Below are 26369 nucleotides of genomic sequence, written 5' to 3'. Positions count from 1 at the left end.
CTATGCCTCATAATTCTGTTCCTCTATTCAGAGTTCATTTCACCTCTCTTGTTAGCTAAGCAAATTTTCCTTTTGCCTTGCAATCAGTGCCCTCTTCAAAGTTGAGTTACGGCTCTGGTGTGCTGCAGACTTTAGCCTTCAAGGTCACCTGCACTTAGTTGTGCATTGACTCTGTCTCTGTTGCTCTGTTTCCCTTGGCTGAAACCCACCCCCCAAATATATATATATATACCAGTGAGGGAGGACAGAACATGTTCACACCCGCTCTGCTGGCATCCCCCAACACCAGCAAGAAAAAGTTTCGACTCAGATTTAGCAAATATGCCACCTCTTCTTTTAAATCTGAAGTCACACTAACATCCCAGGCCTATAGACATTGCTTTGGAAGGAAGTCTCATTAAAAAGTACAGCAAAAGTTATTTTCAAAAAATACCATGTTTCAGATACTATAATAACTGCAGTTAAGCTCTGTTAAAATCAATGGGGCTTCCAAATAAGTCTGTTAGAAATTTAAGGTAACCAGTTTAATATGGGAATTACATCTATTCCTCAATACCACACTTGAGTGAATTTAATAGTGACAGACCAGAACAGCCAAAATCCTATCCATCTTTTACAGTGCATTTCTTCACTGACCATGTCTCAGCCAGAATGACAAAACAGTGAGGTAAAGAGCAGGTTTGGTAGCTAAGCAAAGGGGGTCAGGACAGATTACTCTACCCCTCTCTCTCTCTCTCTCTCTCTCTCTATCTATATATATATAAAATCTCAATGGGTAGAGATGATAGATAGATAGATAGATAGATAGATAGATAGATAGATAGATAGATGATAGATAGATAGATAGATAGATGATAGATAGATAGATAGATAGATAGATAGACACTACCTAGAGAGAGAGAGAGAGAGAGAGAGAGACAGATATGCCCAGGCTCCTAAATAAAGAAGCTCAGTACAGTGGTACCTCAGGTTACAGATGCTTCAGGTTACATACGCTTCAGGTTACAGACTCCACTAACCCAGAAATAGTTCCTCGGGTTAAGAACTTTGCTTCAGGATGAGAACAGAAATCGCACAGCAGCAGCGGGAGGCCCCATTAGCTAAAGTGGTACCTCGGGTTAAGAATGGACCTCCAGAACAAATTAAGTTCTTAACCAGAGGTACCACTATATCAGATTGCAACCTTACTCTTTTAAATGCAATTATTTTATTTTATTTTATTTAAATGCATTTTATTTTATTTTTATTTTAAACAAAGGAATAAATAATAAATAAATAAAAATAAAAATGGACACTCCACCCTTGAGACCATTCCATTATGTATAACTATCCAACCTCCCAAAATTTCAACACCTTTTGCAATGGTTTGACCCCTTTCCATTTTAATAGTACAAATTCTACAAATACCTTCTATATCTCTCAAAATCATTTCTCCTGCATATTCCCCATCTTACCTTAATAGCACATGTTAATTTATCATTAATAGCTATATGCCACACCTCTTTATACAATTTTTTTAATGGAAGTACAAAACCTGAGTCAGGGGTGGGTGGAATCTTCAAAAAACTCAAGCAAAGGGATGAGACATTTTTTAATGTCAAGATTGTATACATACCTGTGACATTGATGTCTGAATTAGCTTGCGTGCATGAACTTCTTGTCCTTGTCCCATAGAAATAGCTCTGTTTTCTACAACAAGTGAAATGGTAGAATGATAATAAGATGACATAAATTTGTACTCTTGGTTGCAGGCAAGTTTTCAAAAAGCGTGCAAGCACTTTGGCTTTTCAATTCTATGCTTTAACTTACTAAAGAATCCTATGCATATTGTATTCATTTAGCATATATACAGCATTGTATCTTTGTAAGACTTCACTGAATGCTGGCCTTTTATATTATTCATGTTTGTGCTGCCTTCCCTTTGCTACGAACCAATTAACTCAGTTAATTTAGTATATCACTTTGCTGCATGCATGAAGGTCTTTTGATGCCAATGAAAATTAAGTTAAGGAATAAAGGTAAAGGTAAAGGGACCCCTGACAGTTAAGTCCAGTTGCAGACGACTCTGGGGTTGCGGTGCTCATCTCACTTTACAGGCTGAGGGAGCCTGCGTTTGTCCGCAGACAGTTCTTTTGGGTCATGTGGCCAGCATGACTAAGCCACTTCTGGCAAAACCAGAGCAGCGCATGGAAACGCCGTTTACCTTCCTACCGGTACCTATTTATCGCACTTTTGGGCGTGTTTTCAAACTGCTAGGTTGGCAGGAGCTGGGACCGAGCAACAGGAGCTCACCCCGTCGAGGGGATTCAAACCGCCAACCTTCTGATCAGCAAGCCCAAGAGGCTCAGTGGTTCAGACCATAGTGCCACCCTTAAGGAATAAAGCCAGAGGTAATTTCTGACTCTTTCAAGAAGTTATCCTCTGTGGTAGTTAGCACTGGTGATAGTTGTGATGGCAGCAAATGTCCATGTGCATAAGCTGTAATAACAGAAAGGCAGCAAACTTTTTATCTGTCAAGAGCTGCATTCCCTTAAGCGTAATCTGTTGAGGGGCTAAATGCTGACAGTGGGTAAAATCATAGCTTGTGGCAGACAGGGTTGCCTCCCTTCCTCATTTTCTACCACCCCCTTCTCTCCCTTGCTCCCTCTTTCTACCCAGTGAGCTACTAACTAGAGGAAAGACATATCACTCTTCCAAGAGGCCTGAACTGGCCGCTTACAGCAATATTCTCTCCCCCGCCCCACTTTCCATCTCTCTATGCATTTCAACCGCCCCCCGCTGTCCTGCCCTCCACCTCTTCTTCCGAGCTCCTCCCATCACATGAAATAAGGCTGAGTACCATATGAAGCTTGGTGGCCACCCTGTCCTAGATCAAGAAAGAGCCATTTATTACAGAATTAGTGAAAGCTCCTCTAACAGTAGCCTCAAGTGCCTTGAAATCTGAAGCTCTTTCTAGCCCTGCCTTGTATAACAATTGGCTTTTTATTAATGGACACCTCCTGCTTGAACAATTGAATACAACCCTCATTATAAAGTTGCTGAAGTTTTTTCAGGATTGTTGATGAGAGGGCCCACTGCAAATTCAGTGAATTATTACAAAAACCAAATTTACCAAATTTTCTTTTTTTAAAAAATCAAATTCTTATGTTGAAGAATAAAATATTATATTTATACCCAGTTTAAGTTTCCTGGCCAATGCATCAATCTGGATAGTTGGATCAGATCCCATTGATAAAAAACAGATGAGTGGGGTTCGCTTATCACTTTCCTCCCAAGTTTTCTCTAAGTTTAAGATGACTGGCTCTGTATACTTTTCATTCAGAGAATCTGCAATGTACTTCCTGGCTTGAGAAAGTGTGCGATCTGGACACCACGACCTAGGAATGAACATATTTGATGAGGCTCAAATTGAGTGTCAGTTTCATCTACATAGCGTTTTTCCCCGAGGGAAATGCAGCATAGCGATTAGCACACAGCACTCTTAGGAGAATGCTAGCAAAACAGGCAATGCTGAAATTGCATGATCTTCACCTGATAAGCAAAAGTTTACGAAAAGTATCTAGAGAGTCACTGTATCCATCAGGAATCGTTTCTTCCTCTGGAGCCTCCTTGTCAAACCAATTCTTCCATCCCTTCTCATTACGACAGATCTAATGTACCAAATGCAATAGACAAACATAGTTTTCCCATTAAAGTACACTTCTGACAATTTTAGAAAGTTACACTTCAGTCAAAGTCATATTTCATAGAATCATAGAACTGTAGAATTGGAAGGGACTTTCAGGATCATCTAGTCCAGCCCCCTGCAATGCAGAAATCTCAGCTACAGGATCCATGACAGATGGCCATCCAACCATGAGTTTAAAAGCTCCAAGGAAGGAGAGTCAACCACTTTCTGAGTAAGTCTGTTCCACTGTCTAACAGCTCTGTCAGAAAGTTCTTCCTGATGTTGAGCCAGACTCTTCTTTCTTGCAACTTGAAGCCATTGGTTTGTGCCTACTCTCCGGAGCAGGAGAAAAAAAGATTGCAGCATCTTCTATGTGACAGCCCTTCATATATTTGAAGAGGGCTGTCATATCTCCTCTCAGTCTTTTTTTCCATGCTAAATATACCCAACTCCTTCAACTGTTCCTAATAAGACTTGGTTTCAAGACCCTTGATAATCTTGGTCAGCCTCCTCTGCACATGTTCCAGCTTGTCAATATCCTTCTTAAATTGTGGCACCCAGAACTGGACACTGTACTCCAAGAGTGCCTGACTAAGGCAGAATTGATCACCAAAGAATTGATGCTTTTGAATTATGGTGCTGGAGGAGACTCTTGAGAGTCCCATGGACTGCAGGAAGATCAAACCTATCCATTCTTAAGGAAATCAGCCCTGAGTGCTCACTGGAAGGACAGATCCTGAAGCTGAGGCTCCAATTCTTTGGCCGCCTCATGAGAAGAGAAGACTCCCTGGAAAAGACCCTGATGTTGGGAAAGATGGAGGGCACAAGGAGAAGGTGACGACAGAGAACGAGATGGTTGGACAGTGTTCTTGAAGCTACTAACATGAGTTTGACCAAACTGCCGGAGGCAGTGGAAGACAGGAGTGTCTGGCTGCTCTGGTCCATGGGGTCACGAAGAGTCGGACACAACTAAACAATAAAATCACTTCCCTTGATCATGAAACTATACTTGTGTTAGTTTGATGTCATCTGCAAATTTCTTGAACATCCCTTCGGTACCTTCATTAAAGATAAAGGGCACTATACTTCTGTTGATGCTGCCTAAAATAACATTAGCCTTTTTTGCAGCTGCATCATAGAATTAATGTTGTTGAAGGAGCAATGCAGTTCTTACTTAATAAAAATGGTGCAGTCAGTCTGAAAAGTTAGTATAACTGCAAAATATGCTCATCACCACCATGGCTGGAAAGTAACTAATGGGATCCTCTAGTTAACCCCTGTGTCCTCAGACCTAATTATCCTGCAACAATGTAGTAAATCAAGGCCCAGTCACATGCCAGTTCTGTCTTTTGCTCTCCTACCATCATTTCCAGCCACCTGCCCACAAGGTACTAGCAGAACTGCCAGTTGCTTTGCCCCCAAAACTCAGCCCCAGCACAGGCTGTTGTCACGGCAGCAGACTTCACCTCCCCACTGCATGCGGTGCAACACACATCTAGTCAGGTGCAACACCAATAGGAAAAACATAGAAAAAACGGTGAGTAGAGAGAAGGTGCACAGGACGAGCTTCTACCAAAGTGCAACTAAAGCAATGAAGCCCAGAGACTGCCCTGTCTAGTCCTCTGCCCTCAAGGAAAGGCTGTTTGGTGTGGCTGTGTGCCCCCAGCCTGTTTGCCAGCTGCACCCAGAGCTTGGTGGACCTTTGCTTCAAATCCCACCGTCCCCATTTCACTGCTGCAGGATTGGAGGGGATGGGGGAGGAAAAAGAAATAGGTGCAGAAGATGAGCCCTGAGATATTTCCCCCCCTGACATAGGAGGTGAGGGCTTATTAAGCAGCTCTGACTGCTGCTCAGAGAAGGAGGCTTAGCAGACCGTCCCAGAAAGCTTCACTCATGTTAGGTAGGACATGTTTTTGAGGGCTGGGATGTGCCAGTATTTGTGGTTATTTATATGCCCACATATAGGCGTGAGGGAAACTGCCTTATACCAATTCAGACCATTGGTCCATCTAAGTCAGTATTGCCTACAACTGACTGGCAGTGACACTCCAAGGTTTTAGGCAGTGGACATTCCCAGCCCAACGCAGAGATGTCAGAATCTGGGACCTTGTACACGTTATGCACATGTGCTCTGCCACTGAACCAAGGCTATTCACTTGAGGGGGGAAAGATAGCATGTCATTAAGGTACGAAACTAAGCAATATTGGAATTAATGGCCACATCTCAATTCTCTAAGGCAAAAGGATACAATGGCTGTGGGAAACAATATACGGAACAGAAAGGAAGACAAATGAGCCCACCTGGTTCATAATTTCAGAAAATTGTGGTAGTTTACTCAGTTCTACCAGATTCAACCATGTCATATCAAGAATCCACCGGAATGGTTTGGGAGGACAAGCTTTTAGGTCCAGTGCTGCACCCCCTGATTAAAAACAATCATCATAATCGTTATTACAGAGTACATACATGTTATGCTTAATATTATTAAATTTGAATTTTAGACTATCAGACAAATGGCAGTCTCTATCCCACCAAATAACAGAGGAAGCAAATAGACACAGTTCACAGGTACGTTTTGCACGAGTTTCTGTAGACAAACCTGTTGTGTAAGCTCTCTGGAGAAATGTGTGTTACTACCAGGGTTGGCCCACCCATGAGGCAAGGTGAAGAAGGATCCACAGGGGCAGCAGATTCCAATGTATATCTTTATTCCTTGCTTGTTCTTGATGTAGATCTTCACTCACTTCTTCCTGGGTGGGGAGGGGGCGCCCTTTTGTGGTTCACCTCAGGTAACAAAGTGTATTGGTCTGGCCCTGGTTAGTACCATGCAGCTCTCCTGAATATTTGTCTCCATTTGATATGAAAACCCATGAACATATAATCTGGTGAGTAAACCCCATTGACCCCCATGGAATTGACTTCTGAATAAATATGTTTAACAAACACTGCATGGCACAACTGGGATCATGGCACAACTACAGAACTTCATAGGACTTACTTCTGGGTGAGGACAATAGTTTGAGTGATGTTGTGAGGTTGTTCAGACATCAGTATGCATGGATTGGTACTTTCTAAGCATGAATAATATGAAGGTGTTGTCAGTGTGCAATGCAGCATTTACAAGGACGCTAAAGGATTATCTGGTGATGTAGGTAGTTTCATTTTTTCACCTGCTGACGTGTTGTTGTGCTATTGACTGAGCATAGGATTGTGAGTATGCTATTATGTCAGCGTTAACCTTGATATAGCGACCACCAGGATCATAGGGGCACCCTGCCTGGAAACAGTTTCAAAATGCCTTTCCGGTAAAATATTACAACATTATTTCCCTAAAACCAATGCTTTTTGTATTATATCTAAAAGCATGTAGGATGAATGCCTAAAATATGCCATTATCCTCGTTATTAATAATACAGAATCAGTTTTTTGCAGTTATTATAGCCTCATTGTTTGCTACAAACTTTTAATTGCCCTTATTTCATAGCCTTATGCCTGATTAGCATTTTAATTCATTCTCCTTGCATCTATGACATCTATGATGGTAATGTATTATGGGTAATTTTACATTTTTGTATGACACATATACTTTCCTTTATGTGAATAACTTCCTTTTAGAGAGGTTTTTCCATGACTAATACAAAATAAGAGCCAAGACTAATTCGTACAGTGTCACAGACAATACTCCATCAGCAGCATTGCCTTCTTTAATATTTAGAATTCATATAAAGCTTTTATGTTTCAAAAACAGTTGGTGCATTACATGATTAATTGGACAGAAGTCCTTCTGAAGAGTTCCCATAAGAACAATAGCAGACAGGCCTTCTTTGTGATCAATCAAAGCATGCCCTGACCACATTTTAGTCATCAGAAACTGTAGCTCCCATTCAAAGCCATGGTCTTAATCAGGGACAACCAAAATGGTGCCCTCTGTATGTTGGAATACAATTTCCATTATCCATTGCTAGCCATGCTAGCTGTGGCTGGTGTGTTTTGTTGTCCAAAAACATCTGGAAGCACCATGTTGGCTAACCCTAGTCTAAACAAAGCACAATTCCCCAAGTTACCAGGAACTGTAGTTAGTTTAAAACTAGAAGCTTTCTCATCCTCACAAAGGGCAAAAGAGGAGGGAGACATTTCACAAACCCATGGCTTGCCACAACTTGTATTCACAGCAGGAAACAATTGTTTACAACTACAAATGAACTTGTATACCATGAGCTAAGAGACACATACGTTTTAGGCTGCATTTCCGTTTCCGGTTACACAAAATTAATGCCCATTTACTACAGTAGAATTAACCGGCACATCAGTCTTTAGGCAGTCTTGCATCCTTAATAAGGTTTAAAAGCCTGCTCTGTCCCCATGAATGTGTTTGAATAAAATTGATGTTATAAAAAATTAATAATCAGTGTGGATATGCATAAGGATGGCTTACGTAGATGATGGATATGCAGGGCAGGAAAGGTACCAACAAGTGCACAAGGTCACCAGCATGGCTAATGAGCATTCTCAAGAAGGCTGTTATTCCGGGGCAGTGAGCTCCCAATTCCTCTGATGTGCATTGGGGGGTGGGGTGGGGTATGCAAGGTCTGTGCTGCTGCTGAGATCCGTGTGGACTCACAAGTCACAGCTGTGCTGCAACTGACCCAAGCAAAGCATTTTACAGCAGCACAAAGAAAAAGCATCAGAAGTGAATGAAGTGCTTACTTCAGGCAGTGAGTGAGTGACAGCTCCAGGATGCTGAGCAGAAAGTTCCAGACAAAACAATGCTCCAACTGTGTGCATTTGCCCTCTTCCTGCTGGCACTCAGCGGAGCTGGAGGGGAGCACTTCTGCCCCCCCCCCCCGAAGAAAGGGAGCCTGGGGGGCTTTGTATAGGCATCTGGGGGGCCACTGTGAGAACAGAGTATGGGAGTAGATGGGTCTTTGGACTGATCCTGTGCGGCTCTTATATTCTTAAATTCCTGTTTACCCATTCCAATGGCTTTAGGCAGTTGTCCACTCTGTTTAGTGTTCCACACAGAGTTGCTTTCAGTATAATATGCAAACATGTATCCCATTACAAGCTTTTGTAACAAGGTAGAAATAATTCAGAACTAGTAATTACCTTTAATTAGTGCTTGGAACTCCTTTGGCTTGATTTGACCCCTCTGCAGATCAATTTTTAATGTCAGAAGCAGCGTAAAGAGAAATTTATGGTTTTCATATAAACCTCTAACAGAGTATGTGAAAGTTTCATATGTCAAAAACTCAATAATATTTGTGATCCTTTTCTGTGGAATAGGGGACTTATCAGATCTAAGACATAAAAGCAAAGCAAGAAAGTAAGCAAACAGATTCACATCAATAAGCTCAAAGCGGCTCACATCAACTTCACAAAAGTTTACACAATAAAATATAGCAGCATTTCAAGTAAATTCACTAAAAGAAAAAGTAATATACAAAAGGTACAATATTTAATATACAAAAGAGGGATTCAAATATTAATAGACCAAACATCTCATATTAATAAATATATACAATGAATTGTTTCTGCTTGTCTTTGTGCAAAGACTTCCACTTGTTCAGTATAACATCCCTTCTGCCTCCTCTGCTCATGCACACATACCCAATTGTCCCAAAGGGTTGGAGGAATCTCTAGAAGAGACATGGACAGGAGCACTGGGGGAGGAGAGGAAAATCCATTAAGCAATCAGAAGCACTTGCCTGAACAAGACAACTACACTGGATGCAATTCTAAGGTGAAAGAATCTACTAATAACTCACATGAAGGCCTAAGAATAGAAATACAAAAATATGTTATGCGTTTTGGGAGGGGTTAGGCTGAATGCACGGACCCTCTTCTAATTCTTGGAATAGCCAAGCTAGTTTCCTGGTGAGGTGATGGGGAACAAAGGCTCTGTGAAAATGGCAAATGGGTAGGGCCCCTTCCTCCAACTCAGGGCAGAGTTGAAAGCAGAGAGTTTTGAGTGATGTGAGCTAGAAGCAAAGCCGAAAGCTGGAGAGTGTCAGAGCAATGTTTGATTTCTGTTTGAATCCAAGGCTGTAGCTATGGAAGAAGTGTTAATGCTGGGGGTGTTAATGCTGTGAACCCCTCCATCATGGGCTCAGGTTGTGTGTGTATATTTGTGTAAAAGAACGCACACATCTTTAAAACACCTCAGTCTCCACTGTACCTCATTCAAAAGGAAACAGGAACCTAGGGTAAGTGCCTGAAACCCCTGGATTCTTGCAGCGCTTGGAGATTGGGGTGACATGCAACATTTATAATCTAAATAGCAGCAAAAAGCAGTACAGCTAAGCAAAATGAAATGTTGCTCTGAGCAACAACCCCAAATTCATTCAGGACTCGGCCCGACTAGATTGGGTGAAAATAAGCCTGAAGCAGAGGGGATGGATTGGGAAAAGATACAGGCGTCTGCAGAAATAACACGGTATTCTTACCTGGCCATGGACTGATCAAATAGTTTTAAGAACTGAGCTAATGAGGTTTGGTACATTGTATTGACCATGCTCATTTCTGTGATAAGAAAATAAAGAATGCTTCCTCGTGTAGCAGCTGGACGATATTCCTCTTGTGCCGTGTTAATTTTTTTCTCAGTTTCTCCTGCAACTTCCAGCTTTTCAGATACCTCTGTAGCAGTTTGTTTAGTTGTCCTCAAAACACCAATTAAAGATTCGTCATCCACCAAAGACCCTAAAGGGCACCAGAGGAAATGTGTGGTAACGGTGCTTTTTAATTTCCTGTACAGAATTCAGAACTCAATATGGAAATAAAATCAACCAGTTCCTCTATCAGAAAAACATAATTTAATTAGTACAAAGAATGCAGGCCAAGCAATTAAAGCAAAGTGGTTCTTTGCATTCTAAATGAGCCAAATAAGGGTTGCCCAGACATTCTGCTGGTTGCTTCTCCTACACCATGCTATGTATCTTTCCGTAGAAAGCCCAGCAACTAATTATGATGAAGGAAGAACACTTCATCCTAAAAGCTGGGGTCTCTTTTTATTCCAGTGGAGAGACAGCATGTAAGTGGAAGAAACTAGTAAGAAACAATTAGCATGGACAGCATTACCACAAGGCTTTTTTGGGCAAAGGCTGGAGCCTCAGCAGGGCCTATTATTGCTGATGATGGGTGGGCTGCTTTTAAAAAAATCCTGACACTGAGAGGACCACAGGGAAGCAGCAGCTGCTGTTGCTACTTGCAGTGAGCTACCGCCTGAATTCCCTCAAAATACTCACTGTCCCTGCCTCCAACATACCCCCATTATGGATGGATGCTAGGTTGGAGCCAATTAGGGACGATTTAAATGGTTGCCTGCTGCAGGCAACAACATCCACCCAATGCTCCTCTCTGTCGCTGGCCCTGTTGCTGCCTCTTCTCTGTCATATGCCCTGTAGCAGGAAAATAGACTGGGGGAGATCTTGCCAATTTCCCTGCCTTTGAACACTACATGGCAGTGTTTCTCATCTGCTGGGTCATCCTCCATGGAGAAGGAACATAGGAAGCTGTCTTATACTGAGTCAGATGATTGGTCCATCAAGCCCAGCACTGTCCACACTGACTGGGGTTCAGACACTCTTCTAGCCCTGCCTGAAAATTCTGGAGATTGACCTTCTACATGCTAAGCAGATGCTCTGTCACGGTGGTCCTTTCCCAAAAGAGAAAGGAGGATCCATAGCCTCCTCTGTTTTAGCCACAAATAACCTCAACCGCTAGTCTGCTTCATCTCAATCAGAGGAGTGTGATCTATCCATTTCGGACAGAAACTTCTGCTCTGTAGTTGTTTATCTTTTCACCTTGCACATCCAGTACTTCACATTAATATGGTAGGAAGGACATAGGTAAAGGTAAAGGGACCCCTGACCATAAGAAGAAGAGTTTGGTATCCCGCTTTTTCACTACCCGAAGGAGTCTCAAAGCGGCTAACATTCTCCTTTCCCTTCCTCCCCCACAACAAACACTCTGTGAGTTGAGTGGGGCTGAGAGACTTCAGAGAAGTGTGACTAGCCCAAGGTCACTCAGTAGCTGCATGTGGAGGAGCAGGGAAGCGAACCCGATTCACCAGATTACGAGTCCACCGCTCTTAACCACTACACCACACTGGCTCTCACACATAAGGTCCAGTCGCGGGCAACTCGGGGGTTGCGGTGCTCATCTCCCTTTACTGGCTGAGGGAGCTGGCGTTTGTCCCCAGACAGCTTCCGGGTCATGTGGCCAGCATGACTAAGCAACTTCTGGTGAACCAGAGCAGCACACGGAAATGCCCTTTACCTTCCCGCCGGCACGGTACCTATTTATCTACTTGCACTTCGTGCTTTTGAACTGCTAGGTGGGCAGGAGCTGGGACCGAACAACGGGAGTTCACCCCATCGCAGGGATTCAAACCGCTGACCTTCTGATTGGCAAGCCCTAGGCTCTGTGGTTTAATCTACAGCGCCACCCGCGTCCCAGGAAGGACATACTCGAATGCATAAGGATGTCTGAGAGGTTTGTCTAATGAATTAGGTGTAGTACTCGCAAAGAGCACACAGCATTGCAGAAGTAAACCTATTTCTCTGGACTGGACTGGACTGGACTGGGCTGGGCTGGGCTGGGCTGGGCTGGGCTGGACTGGGCTGGACTGGACTGGACTCTAGCGGCTCAAATGATTGGATGCTCCTCTGTACAAATAAATAAACAAATAAATCTCTGCAGATAGAAAAGAGATGCCAAGAAACCCTTTCTCCTCAGTGCGTAACGTCCTATATGCAGGGGTTATTTATTTATTGTATGAAGGATTCAAGTATGCCCCCACCTGCAGGCTGAAGTAGTGCAGTCCAGGTGCAAGCTTTCAACTGCATTTACTTCAGGTAGAATTAGATCTTTTAATATGGTAAACCAGAGACTTATGTCCCTATCCTTAATGGAAGCAGACCAATGCCAACCTTAATAAATACGAAATGAATATAAGTTGATACACTACCTTTAGTTGCAGTTAATTTATAAAGCAGGTTATCTTCAAGTTCTTTCATCTTCCGTTTATTGTATGTTACGTCTTCCATGAGTTTAATTCTCTCTGCTTCCAGTTCCTTTGTTAAATATCAAGACAAACTGTCTAAACATTTTTAACATTGTGTTATGATGCAATTGCCCCAATCATAATCTGTTAGCGCTTGCACATTTATGTTTTTTATAATTTAAAAGACACTGCTGTATCATTATATTTAAGGAATTTGTTCAGTTGATTTTTCTTCTCCCAAGTTTCCTTCTTTCCAAAATTCATCCCCATCCACTCCAACCACCACCTCAAATCACCATGATTTGCTAGCGGGTTCTAGACCAGCATTTCAGAATTAGAAGATCAAGCATCAGTAAAGCATTACAGTTTCATTGTTTTGTTAGTGTATGAGTTCATTCTTGGTGATCTTACCTGTTTCTCTGTAAGAATTACTCTCTTCAATAACTGATTTTCAAGCCCTTTCATTGTAACAGTAAAATCTATTACTGATGATTTCGCATTGATCTCAGGAGTGAAGGCAGGATTAGGCAATTTTGTAGTGATATAAAGTTTAAATGTATTCATGACATCTACTTCCTTATCTCCAACTTTCACCTAAACAACAATTCAATATAACAATAACAGATATTGCATTCTAATCTGCACATATAATTATTCATTCAGGAAGATGTGCACACTTGAATTTATATTAAACATCACAATTGTTCATTTACAATTAAATTTGCTTAATCTGCATCTGTGCTACAAATAATTATTAATATTCTATGTGGCTGTAAAATCTGGTTTCTGTCCTTTTCCTCAGTTTTTCATTAAATCATAATGTGGGTCCCCACCCCTAATTTATCATCACAGAGTCCTGCAGCAATTACACAAATAAAGAAAAACAATGGTATTAGAATGGTAATATGACGGTTTATGGTGCATTTAAAATTTCTTCTCATAATCTTCAGGTTGAACTCTTCCAGTGCCCATAATGTGGGAAGCAGAGATGTGGAATGAGCTTCTGGTATGAAGACGAAACTTGGCTGCAACTGCAATTTTGTACCTGTCACTGGTGATCAGAAAACTGGTAGGCACCATCACAGATTTGTTCAGACCAAATCAAACCACTAGACTATAGAAAAATGAATCAAGTCCTTTCAGTGTTGAATTTAGGGTGGTGTCAGAGGTTCCCCCACACAAGGTGCCAAGCTGAGGGGGCACAAAGTTGAGAAGATCCATAACTGAGAAGATACATTTTGGGGTGCCTAGCATTTCTAAGACCCTCCCTGTTTGAACTACTAATTAGGGTGAAAGAGAAGGGACTCCATGACTACCCTTAAAAAAATATGCTCCAGCCTTAGCTGAGAATATATGCGCACAAAAATATGGTTAAGCAGGCAGAGTGAGAAGGCCATTTGCTGTCTTTCAGGGACCGCTGCCCAGTTTTACTTCTTTTACTGCCCAGTTATACTCGGCCCCCTTGATTTTGATGGCATTCATAAGTGCAAAGATGTAGTGGGAATGTGTGTTTTAGTTATTTAGTTATTTATTAGATTTATACTTTGTACTAAGCACTGATCTCATGTGGTGTTAATGAAGTGTTATGGGAGGGGTGCTACCTGCTAAGAATTTGAGAGGCAGGGAGGAGAGAATAAGAACTCTGCCCCCAAAGACTGACAAAAACACAACAAAACTGCTTGTCAAGCAGACCTCCGACCAATCTACCCCTAAGATTCTGAGTTAGAGAAGAAACTGGTCACATGATCAAGAGGGTTTCCCCCTATTTGGCCACAGGATTTATTTCATTTGCTTGCTCAGAACAGATGTGATTAAACATTTATCACACTTTTAAATAAAATTTATTACAGTCATAGCTCTTTTATAAAGGTAACTAACCTTGAAAGAGGTTCCTGATTTAATGAAGTTCTTTTCTAATATATTATCAAGTGCAGGATCTAATTCTTCACTTATATCCTCAATTAAAAGTGGTCTCCCCAGAGAGAGGGCGTCCTCTAGGTGTGTGCGGAAATATTTATGATTCAGAGTTGTCACCTTAGAAATGGAAACAGTTTATTCTTATAAGAAAGATACTTGGCAAGGCACCTTCTTGTTACAGTATTAATTCTTAGAACACCTTTACCTCTCTGCAACCCTATTCCTACTTACCTGAGCCTGTCTCATTGTACTCCGTGGGGTTTACATCTGAGTAGACATGGTCAATGAGACTTTGATGTCCCATTGCACTAGCAGACCTCATTCCACATGCTCAGAAAGTTAAGCGCCTCCCACAGTGTGCAAAGTATTTTACGAGTTTTTTATGCTTTCTATGGCAGGCCACTGAGGAAGAGAGATTTCAGCCAAAAAAACCATGACTGAGATAGGATCTGAATGCAGCAGCTTCTTTTCCTGAGGTTTTGGCTGAGTGACTTGCACTTCAGACACTTCAAACCACTGAAAGAACTAAGAAATATATGTGAGGGGGGGGGGAGTGTCCTGGAAGGGTATGAATACAATTGCATTTCTTATATACAGTGGTACCTCAGGTTAAGAACTTAATTCGTTCTGGAGGTCTGTTCTTAACCTGAAACTGTTCTTAACCTGAAGCACCACTTTCGCTAATGGGGCCTCCTTCTGCCATTGCGCTGCCACCGTGCGATTTCTGTTCTCATCCTGAAGCAAAGTTCTTAACCCGAGATACTATTTCTGGGTTAGTGGAGTCTGTAACCTGAAGCGTATGTAACCTGAAGTGTATGTAACCCGAGGTACCACCGTACAGCACTTTTTAAAAAAGAAACGAAAAGAAGGTGCAGGTACTCACCATGAAGTTGTTGCAGTAAGTGCCACATTTTAAACATTTGGGGGGTAGGGCCGGCACTGCATAGCCCTGAGAACCCCCCCAAAAAGCACTGCTTAAATATGATATGAGTGAGAATGTCTAGAAGACACTAAACACGTATCTGAAAGTGATGCTAGCATAAGAGTTCAAAGAAAACTCATGCAAACCCACCAAATAATGTGTGGGTGCCTCAGTTGGTAAAACTGAAAGGGTACAGAGCGGTATAATCTGTTCAAGAGTTTATTATGGATGCCGGATTTGTGTGTAGATTTAAACACTACTCATATTTACTGAAAATATGTTTCCAGAAGAAGAAAAAAGGCATTTCCAGGGAGAGGAAAAAGCACCCTTTGGTTTAAAACTTTGCAACACTTACTTGTAAATCATTTTCCTTTTCTTTTTGTTTAATCCATGTTTTCCCTTGTGTCTGCGGGTCTATCAAGAGTGGGTACCTTGTCGCTTTAGTGACAATTATGCCATTTTGAACTGAGAGCTCATCTCCTGGAAGGCCTTGTAGGTTCCATTCGCTAATCTGGGCAACGAGAAAGAAGTCACCACTTCTATAACCAATAATGAATTGACGTTCAGAGATATATTGACAGTGCAATCCTGTGCATGCACACTCAAAAGTAAGTTCCCTTGAGTTCAAGTGAGACACCCTCCCAGGTAAGTGGGTACAGAATTGTAGATATAATTTATTAATTTAAAAAACGGTTCTACTGTGCGATGCAGCTATAGTCATATTGGTCACATCATATAAGCAAAGTATATAAGGTTGGTTGGTTTGTTTATCTCCCACCCTACACCATAAGGTCCCAGGGTGAGTTACAACATTAAAAACAATTTAAAACAACCAAGTTTTGTCAGTTTTAATCTTAACAACTTATAAGATAATGGTCTATACTGAGTTCTGCTTCAAGTCCAAAAATATTCTGTTAAGCAATGCTGGATGCTACAGGTTCCTGGAGGTTTTGAACACTGCCCCTATTGCTTCCATCTCTGAAACAACTTTTTTATTTGTATTAATATCCCTCCTTTGTAGGTGAAGAAATTTCACTCAAGGGACCCTACCATATCCTAAAATACAACTAAATAAAGGACAATCTAAAGTAGGGTCGCCATATTTCAAAAAGTGAGATTTTATTTGTGGCAAAAATGTTGCCAAAATTCCGCCAGGCATATGGCAGCCCTATCTAAAGGAATAATATAATAACAGTAAGACTAATGAGTTCTAGTTGCTGAAGTTCTGGAACACTACCTACCCAACTACGCACATTTTAGGCTTTTTACTTAAGGTGGGGAAGTGAATAAAGGGGGGGGGGTTCAATAGAAGCATTATGGAATTATTCATGATGTGGAAAATGTGGGTAGGGAGCTGTTTTTCTCCCTCACTCGTAACACTAGGACGCAGGTTCAGGAGAGACAAAGGAAAGTACAGTGGTACCTCGGGTTAAGTTCTTAATTCATTCCGGAGGTCCGTTCTTAACCTGAAGCTGTTCTTAACCTGAAGCACCACTTTAGCTAATGGGGCCACCTGCTGCCACCGCGCCGCTGGAGCACGATTTCTGTTCTCATCCTGAAGCAAAGTTCTTAACCTGAGGTACTATTTCTGGGTTAGCAGAGTCTGTAACCTGAAGTGTATGTAACCCAAGGTACCACTGTATGTCTTCACACAGCACATTGTTAAATTATGGAATTTGGTCCCTCAAGAAGAAGCAGTGACAGTCACCAGCTCACCACCACCAAGTTACTCTCTTGCCTTAAAAACTGTGGTGATACTAAAGCTTATGCCAAAAGCTCCTGCCTTTAACATGCTACAGTAGCTTGTGTTCTTTTATCTATTCAAGCTGTTGGTGCACATGCGTTTACTTATTTTTTGGAAGATTAAATTTATAGCATATCATAACTGGCGATGTACTGAGTAAATTATATGTTGCAAGGCCAGAGATGTTTTATTATGCGAAGACAGCCTCTGCCATATCCATGATTGCAGCAAGTAAAAAAACAAAACCAATAAAAACCACCCACACCTGCAATAATGGAATGGCCTCTACGTACCCACATTTTCCCATTTCAGACAAAAATCTATCAATGAGGTAGTGTACACAAGTATCCAGTCACATGAAAACCACCCAATTTTTTCAATATTTGAACTGCTCCGAGGTCCACGATGGAATAAAATAAAATAAAAACCCTTTGTATAGCTTATATGCCACACTGAACACTTTCCTTTTATAACAGAGACAAAAGTAACAGGAGTTAATTGAATCTTTATTTTATGTAAAGAAATCACTCCTCCACTTAAAAATTTTTAGTTGGATCTCTGTGAAAGAGGTCATATGTGTCCCTTTATGTGTATGTTGTCTCATAACTTTTCTAATAGTTAATATAAAAACATAATTATATTATTTCAGTAATATCAACAGATATTACTTAACGCAATGGAACTCTTACAGTAACTGAATAAAAAATGGTTGCTGCTCCAAGGTTTGGCCCGCCACAAGTTGCTGTTTGCTAGAACTGTTTCCACCTTGGTTCCTGCTGCCATTATAGTACAGCATAGCACACAAATTTTCTAGAACATGATGAATGAAAAAGCATTGTTCAGACTAGCTAAAAATGCAAATGGTTTGATTCTACCTCATAAACAGTAAATAGGGATAAATTTAGAGCAAAAAAACGTTTACAGGATGCAAGACCTACCGTAGGAGGATCCACCAACATTGAAATGAGGTTCAAATTTTCAGTAAAAGGGATTTTCCTGACTTTCATTTCTGTCTCCCATAAATCTTTAAGCAAAAGATTCCTGAATATCTGGTTGAAAGGGCCACAATAGGAAAGAAAACCTGTGCAGAGTAAAACATCTCCCACAAGTCTAGAAAAATACAGAATCTCCATTAGTATTCTTTCAGATTTAATTTTTTTAAAAAACAACATGGTACAGGCTTCTTAGAAAAATAAATAAAACAAGAACACCACTAGACACCATTTAAATAATTACAGCAGGATTGAGTGAGTTTGATGTCTATTTTACGTTTAAGTATTAAACTGGGAAGTAGATGGATATTTCAAAACCCTCACAACTGGCTATTTAACTGGATGAAGATTCCACTATAAAAAAATTCCTTCCAGTAGCACCTTAAAGACCAACTAAGTTAGTTCTTGGTATGAGCTTTTGTGTGCATGCACACGAAAGCTCATACCAAGAACTAACTTAGTTGGTCTTTAAGGTGCTACTGGAAGGAATTTTTTTATTTTGACTATGGCAGACCAACACGGCTACCTATCTGTAACTGAAGATTCCACTATCACTCAGTACAGTGGTATCTCTAGTTATGAACTTAATTCGTTCCGGAGGTCTGTTCTTAACCTGAAACTGTTCTTAACTAGAGGCGTGCTTTTGCTAATGGGTCCTCTTGCTGCCACTGCACTGCAGACACAAAATTTCCGTTCTCATCTTGGGGCAAAGTTCTCAACTCGAGGTAACTCTTCCAGGTTAGCAGAGTCTGTAACCTGAAGCGTTTGTAACCTGGGGCGTTTGTGACTCAAGGTACCACTGTACTTGCTTCAGTGAACTAATTCACTGGACTCTGGAACAGCACTATTCCTTATACAACTATAGGGATCAGCGGCACTGATATGTTGAGTAAGAAGGGAAGCTAAAAGACTATAAGGGAGACAATTGTGTAAGGTCTAATCTGCTTATGTATCCAATCACCCCACCCCACCCCCAGTAAAAAGGAAGAGGGGAAAGAAAAAAATGTATTTATTCTAGCTATTAAATATTGATCAATTCCGTTCACTTGAAGTTGAAATTAGCGCTTTTAGATTAATTGTGGAATAACATTAAGTACCTCAGATTTCACTGGGGTGTGATACAACTGGCTGCCTACTGATAGGTGCCCAGTAGTATTTTTCAATGAATTTTGATCCTTTATTTGTCCTAAACCATACCTGTTTATCTGGGCTCGGAATTCTTTACTTTGCTGGGTCCATCTAATTTTCTCTCCACTCAAGCCATCTATAAGCGCAGAAGCTGCCTGCATCTTTCTCCTACACATTTCTGCATCATTCAAGAGGTCCTAAAATTAGGAAATGTTGTGTCACATTATACTTTTCAAAATGACCGTCATAATAGCTATGCTGCTCTAGGACAAATTATGAACATATATCTTGAAAATAGATGACATGGTGTTATCAAGGTCATTTATGGCATAATAGCTGGTAGGTTTCGATGGGAGATAGAATAAAATTGCAGCATTTGTAAGGGAGTCGATGAAAAGAAACCATAGCAACTACTGTTTTCCGCAGGCAGCAATAAGCTCAGGAACCTCAGCAAACAGGGACACCAGGCCCCATCAGGTGGTGGATTTTCCCATTTCTTTTAGGTCAAAATAATTGCCAGTAATCATCCCCGCAATGTCAGTCTCAACTGGTTAATCCAACCCCGGTGAAACTGAGTAACACAAAACCACAGTCAGATGAAAAGAGGAAAGAGAGTTTGGTGTACTGTTGTCACTTTACACCTTTAAGTTTCAGATATACATTAAACAGGAGGAAAGCCAAGCTAAACAGGAGGGAAAAGTTGGGGTATAAATAAATATCTAATAAGAAGTATAATATCATAAGCCATTGTACATTTTTATCCATTAGAACTGCATTCAAGAACCATCTTGTAAACACATAAAGAGTGTGCACCCCCCCCCAATCTCTGCCAAGTGGGGCACAAAATTTCAGGGGGTTCTGGGTGATCATCCAGGGCCGTGTTTCTGTTTAGAATCAACATGTGACAGAGGCTGTAGCGCCTTTAAGAAATATGGTTTAAATACACATATATACACCTGAGTTTAGATGAAGGGGGTGCAGATCTTGCAGCACTGTCATCTCAAGAGCATCTTGTTCTTCATAGCAGCCCAGCTATCCTAAGCACCATCCCTATGTTCCTGCTTCCCAGCCAGCTCTAATGGCTGTTGTCCTTCCTCCCCCAGCAAGTGTTCTCCCTACTTCCTCTCTTGTTCCCAGGAAACTCCTGCTCCAAATAACTCCACCCCATCCATGTGATACCCAGCAGTGGAGGGAGGCAGAGGTGGGAGGAGTGGGGCACACCAGGTGGCACTTACCTTTGGGGCGGCACACTGGACCCCAAGCTGCAGCACCCTCCAGCCCTGCGCCGGATGCCTCCCCCTCAGCCACCCTCCAGCAGGAGGGCGCCTGGGAGGGATACGGCAGCTTGGCCCCACACTGCACCCTGCCCCCGGATGCCCCACCTTATGGAGAGGCACCCACACAGCTCCAGGTGTCCCCAGGCTCCCGATGCCACTGCTGCTACCTCAAGGCTAGTTTTTTAAAAGGCACATTTTTCCCAGTGAGCATAGCCTGCCCCCTGTAATCTTGGCAGCCTGCTGCTTTCTTGCCTAATGCTGAATATCTCATCTTTTGTCATGCTAATGACTCTGCTATACCTGGTCTGTGTTCTTGCATGTCAGCTACCTAAGCCCAGCTCCTGAGGGAGCTGGCTTGACTTCAAAACCCACATTTACGCTGTGATTATGTAAGTGAAATAATTGTAAGATACGAGTTACCTGTGCAACTAAGCAGCGTAATACAACCTTTCACAACCTGGAGAACATCCAGATGCTTTGGACTACAACTCCCATTAGCCCCCATCAACCCCAGCTACTGAGGCATAGGAGTTGTAGTCCAAATGGCAGGTGAAGTTGATGGACTATATGGAACTGGCAGAAATGACTGGCAGAATCTGAGACCAGGGAGAAGAGTCGGTGGAAGAAGACTGGAAAAAGTTTAAAGACTATTTACAGAAATACTGTAAAATTAATGAATGTTAGAAGAATGTTGGAATGAAGTTATATGGCTTTAGTAGAAATGTTATAAGGAATTAAGTATAAATAGATTAATAGAATATTAAAGGAAAAATAAGGTTAGAATGTGTTAAGATAATTATAGGATAGAAAACAGAGGAAGATGGAAAGGAATTGCTGAAACAACAGAAGTGGAATACAAAAAGGGAGGTGTGATGAGGTCGTGGAAATAAGTGAATGAAAGATAAGATACTGAAATTGTTTAATGTGTTAGTGTTATGTAGTGTTTTTGTATTGTATTGTATTGTATTGTATTGTATTGTATTGTATTGTATTGTATTGTTCTTTTTTTGTTCTTTTTAGTGTTGTGTTTAAATTGTTGGAAAAGTAATATTATTATTTTTTTAAAAAAGGAGTTGTAGTCCAAAACATCAGGATAGTACCATGCTGGGAAAGGCTGGTGTAATATTTATCATATCTATCTATCTATCTATCTATCTATCTATCTATCTATCTACTGCATTTCTGCCAATTAAGGTCAAAAACTATAGTCTCTCCTGCACACTATTAAATAGGCCCACAAGCAACATTTCAGTCCCACACCCATGTCAGAAAGAAATTCAAGATAAGGCAGTGGCCAGCTAGGAAATCAGCATCATAAATTATCTTTTTGGTGAAGCAACATTTTTTCTTGTTTTACCATCTTTTCCTTCATAGCTGCATCAAACTTTGCTTGCACTTTATCCAGTTCTGCTTGCTTCTCATCTAATAATTCTTGAGCCATTGCTAATTCTGCATTTGCTACTTTCAAACGCCCTTCTTGTTTTGCCAAGTTCGCCTGAAAATGAAAAATGAATGAAGCGGCAATGTTTCCAGAAATTCATTGTGTCTTCTATAACTACATCTAAGGTTTTTGTTGCTGTTTTTTTAGCTATGAAAAACAGACAGACAAAACACTAAGACTAACTAGATGAAGCAGCTGTCTAAAGGAAAATTGTCCAAAGAGGGATTCAGTCTGAAGAAATACTTGTCTGAATTGCCTCTCCCTGGCATAGAGCAACTAATATGACAACTCATTGCGACAGGAAAAGATCTATAACCAGATATTCTGCTTTTTGCTTTGTTTGAATAGTAAATGGCTGTATTTGCTGGTCTGAATAATTTTTTGAGTATTTCCTCACAGGGTCTTGTGCCTATTATTATTATTATTATTATTATTATTCACCTTCCTCATAGATTTCTCAAGTTGATGTACAAAACATAATAAAAACAGCTAAAAAAAACCAGCTCAGAAGAACAGCAAATGAATTAAAACATATACATGCTACACAGTAGACAATCATGGCAGAAACGTATTCATTCAGCTGGGAAGGCTTGTCAGAACAAAAATGTCTTATTTATTTCATTTCATAAAATTTATATACCGCTTGATTATAAAAACCCTCAGAGATGGTTACTAAAAAGCAATATAACAATAAAATGATTAATAAAGTTAACAACAATAATTTAAACCATTAAAAAAATAAGATCAACAATAAAATAAAAGCAGATACATCAACATTCTAAATATCTGGGTAGGCTTGTTTAAATTTAGCAGGCACCAAAAATAATACAGTGAAGGGCTTACGTTTCCCCCAGAAAGTACAATTAGTGGTTTTGCATCTCGTATCTCAACAGGAATGCTGTTCCACAAAACAGGGACAGCCACAGTAAAAACCCTGCTTTGAGTTACAGAAGCAATCCACTCTTGTGGGCAGGTGAAAAGCACTGCATGATACTGTCAATCAAATCTGGATTGTTTTCAGTGTGTGATGTTGCATTGCGTTTTTACTACTTTTTGTTTGGAGCCGCCCAAAGTGGCTTGGGCAACCCAGTCAGATGGTTAGCATATACTGATAAATATATTAGTATTAGTATTATTGCGGCATCATCTTCAGAAAGATGATTTAATTGTGTTCCTTGCAATATTGTATAGTACAAGGCTTCAAACTGTAAAACTTAAGTATTGTTCAATTTTTTAAAATAATTTGTCAACAAATTCAACTAAAACAAAATTAAAGGTAGATTTGGAGTTTCCCAAACAAACACAACATCTGCCAGAATTTCAAGGGAAGTTTAAACATTATTTAAAGATTAGTGATATCATATATGAAGAGGAGGGAGGGGCATGTTTCTAGTCCCATTACACCCAACACTGCAGAAGTAGACAAAAGAGACTCTGCATGGTTTCTTTTGCCTCTCAATAAATGGAAATGCACTTCAAATCAAATCCTGCCATTTACCTTAAGAGGCAGCACTTCTCTGTTTATGCCATAAAATGTTGCCATGGCCAGTGTCCAAGAAAGCAGCCCCGCCACATTACCACAGACTTTTTTACCATTCTCAAAAGTATAATCTTCCATTTGAAAATACGGCTGTAGCAATTCTACTGTCTCTTCATTAATGGAATCTTTAGCAAACTGCTGGAGACTCTGCAGAAATGGTCCACTCATTAGCTGAAAATAAACAAACAACAGCTGTAAAGCACTTTCTGCTATCACTGTCCCAATTGTAATTATTCCTTGTATATTTGTATTTCTTCTTTAATTTCCTAGTTTCTAAATTCTACCAAAGTAGTGGAATGAAGCGAATGACCGGCTGTTTACTGTAACTGTTTTAGGTTTGGGGAGACTGTGACCCTCCAGATGCTGGGCCGCAGCTTCCATCCTTCTAGGCATTGGTCATACTGACTGGGGCTGATGGGAGTTAGAGTTCCAACAGCACGTGGAGGGCCTAAAGTTATCCATCTTTGTCTTAAGAGTTGTGTTCATTGGACAACTGTTATGCAGTGGTCAGAAACTCTGATGAATTTAACAAATGGATGGGACATTTTCTGGCCACCTCAGATAACCTGCTTAATCAGCTTCAGGTCCTTTATTGTATGTTGCTCTATGTGAGATTCTGGAGAACAGCATAATGCTTTTGTTGATAAAAAATATAAGAACATAAGAACAAACCTGTTGGATCATGCCAATGGCTCATTCTAGTCCATCATCCTATTCTCCCAGTCCCCAAGCAGCTCGTTAGGGGAAGCCCACAAGCAAGAGCACTGACCCCCCCCCCCTTGCAGGTTCCAGGCAAGATCAGACCATCACCAAATGTCTCTTTTTAATAACTGCTGTTGTTGTCAATATAATTTATAAGCTGTCGTTGATTTCAAGAAGAAATACCAAGGTGAAATTGCATGTAATGCTCCTTTCAAGTGGTAGGCAGAGGTGATGTCATGTCTAAGCACATCTTGCACTCACAGGAGAATTGGGAGCTCCCTTTTGTGGAAATAGAAATGCCTTCGGCTTAAACCAGAGCGCCACTAGATCCAAGCCATTGATTCCCCCCCACCCCCAGTATTGAAAGCATTTCGGAATGGGATTTACTTTCAGTGACTCGCTCCAAGATGGTTTCAAACAAGGCCTTTCTGGATCCATGGTAACTGAATCTATTTTCTTTTGAAATAGCAACAAACAGCAATCCATGATCCTCATGATAAGATGAGGTGGCTTGGCAAGCTTTCGAACCGTTGCGATATCTGCCGGTTTGATAGTCTGCAAAGGGAAAATTAAATTCATTTATTGCTTGGGCCAAATTTTATATGGACCCAGGGGAAACTTAGTACCCTGAATTTAACATCACATTTCTCTAAGCAATAGACAAAATGAGGAATAATGGGACACTCAGCTTCCAACAGGGACATCGGAAATTTAACTGAAGCACAGTTTTACCAGATTGCAGAAAGCTATAGTCAGCACAGACTTACAAACTACAGTATATTTCCTAAAACTGCCGTAGATGGTGCACAGAGCATCTGAGATAAGGAAAGGTATTCAGCAATGAAAGAAATAAAAATTAGGAAACAATGTAGAACAACCCAAATAGCACAAATAAAAGACTATTTCAAGCCTTGTTAATGTTTAACAACTTTTCTAGCTTTGCACCTCCACTTTCAAAGATAGGTACTTTGCAGCACAGGCAGGCAGACAATGGTACATTATCTATATTGCACAATTCATGTATGATTGATTTCTTCATTTATAGTGGCTTCAAGAGAACTGTGAATATTCTATTACAACGTCACTCACATTCAAAGCAGCTTCAGCTTCTTCTAATGCTGGTCTAGCTGCCTCCAGCTTTGCCTCTGCTACTACTTTCTCTGAATCAATTTCGTCTACAATCTTCTGTGCTTTGTCTTTTACACCTTGAACTTCATTTTTCACTTTAGCTGATGCCTCAGCACTTACTGTCACTTCTGCTAGCACCTATTATAAAGTTTAAAAACATGCAGCAGGGTCATCCAGTTTGGAAGTTTGCAATGGAGGAGAGCTAGCAATGGTGAACTCAAGGTTTTACTTCCCCAAGCTCTTCATGAGCCACATCCATGTGAGCCAGCTCATAATGGGCTTATCCCCACCTAGCCTCCCAGGGTTGGGTGGGTGGATCTGGCCCTTACACATTTAATTAATGTGTTGACATCAATGATGCCAAGCGATGCTAGCTTAGAGTAAGGGCAATTATTCCTGTATTGCACATGGGCGATCCTAGCCAGTCAGGAATCATGCAGCAAGTACAATATCAGTGAAGGCAAACAAAACCTATTAAAAGCATTTTCCCTACATAGTTGGTAAGGGAAAAGTGAGGAGGTGACTTTGGTGAGTGGTAGGGTGGTGGGGGTGATGGGGTCGGAAAGCAAAGCAAGCAGGGGCAACATATAATTAACTCAGCAGTCCAGCAATGGGACAAGGATAGTGTTGCCATACACAAGATAGATTTCTCCTTTTCAAAACATTGGGGGGACGGGGGACGACAAAACCAGTGAACTCAGTCACTTTCCTTTATAAAATACTGTATTCTGGTATAAAACTTACTTTATCTGCTTTTACAGATGCCAGAGCCAGTTCCTTCTCTTTCACTGCCAATTCCTGGGAGAGTTTAGCAACAGATTCACTAGCTTCCATCAGCTTAGAAAGACCTACAAAAGGCATCAAAATTCAGAATAATTAAAAGTTATTTATGATGAGCAATAGTCAATA

The 26369-nt window shown here is 40.9% G+C and overlaps 1 protein-coding gene across 3 annotated transcripts in view; it reads right to left on the bottom strand.

Moving 5' to 3' along the window:
• DNAH8 (dynein axonemal heavy chain 8) overlaps window positions 1–26369 on the bottom strand; it is a 146196-nt gene that overhangs the window by 18240 nt on the left and 101587 nt on the right. For 2 of the 3 annotated variants that reach the window (XM_083497165.1, XM_083497166.1), the window contains 17 exons: window positions 26205–26308; window positions 25422–25598; window positions 24720–24887; window positions 23589–23801; window positions 22007–22144; window positions 19442–19569; window positions 18191–18362; window positions 15864–16019; window positions 14548–14703; window positions 13081–13263; window positions 12634–12739; window positions 10112–10364; window positions 8775–8965; window positions 5969–6090; window positions 3532–3650; window positions 3175–3377; window positions 1616–1689 (listed from right to left, as the gene is read on the bottom strand). In XM_083497165.1, the coding sequence (XP_083353291.1) occupies window positions 1616–1689; window positions 3175–3377; window positions 3532–3650; window positions 5969–6090; window positions 8775–8965; window positions 10112–10364; window positions 12634–12739; window positions 13081–13263; window positions 14548–14703; window positions 15864–16019; window positions 18191–18362; window positions 19442–19569; window positions 22007–22144; window positions 23589–23801; window positions 24720–24887; window positions 25422–25598; window positions 26205–26308 (2663 nt within the window). Of the gene's footprint in view, window positions 1–1615; window positions 1690–3174; window positions 3378–3531; window positions 3651–5968; window positions 6091–6661; window positions 6946–8774; window positions 8966–10111; window positions 10365–12633; window positions 12740–13080; window positions 13264–14547; window positions 14704–15863; window positions 16020–18190; window positions 18363–19441; window positions 19570–22006; window positions 22145–23588; window positions 23802–24719; window positions 24888–25421; window positions 25599–26204; window positions 26309–26369 lie in introns of those variants that run through there. The other variant, XM_083497167.1, reaches the window with a different exon arrangement.

This window comes from Podarcis liolepis, assembly GCF_965112155.1.
Source record: "Podarcis liolepis genome assembly, chromosome: 3".
Taxonomy (NCBI): domain Eukaryota; kingdom Metazoa; phylum Chordata; class Lepidosauria; order Squamata; family Lacertidae; genus Podarcis; species Podarcis liolepis.
Note: the sequence above shows the minus strand (reverse complement) of the source record. Positions and strands in the feature narration are given on the sequence as shown.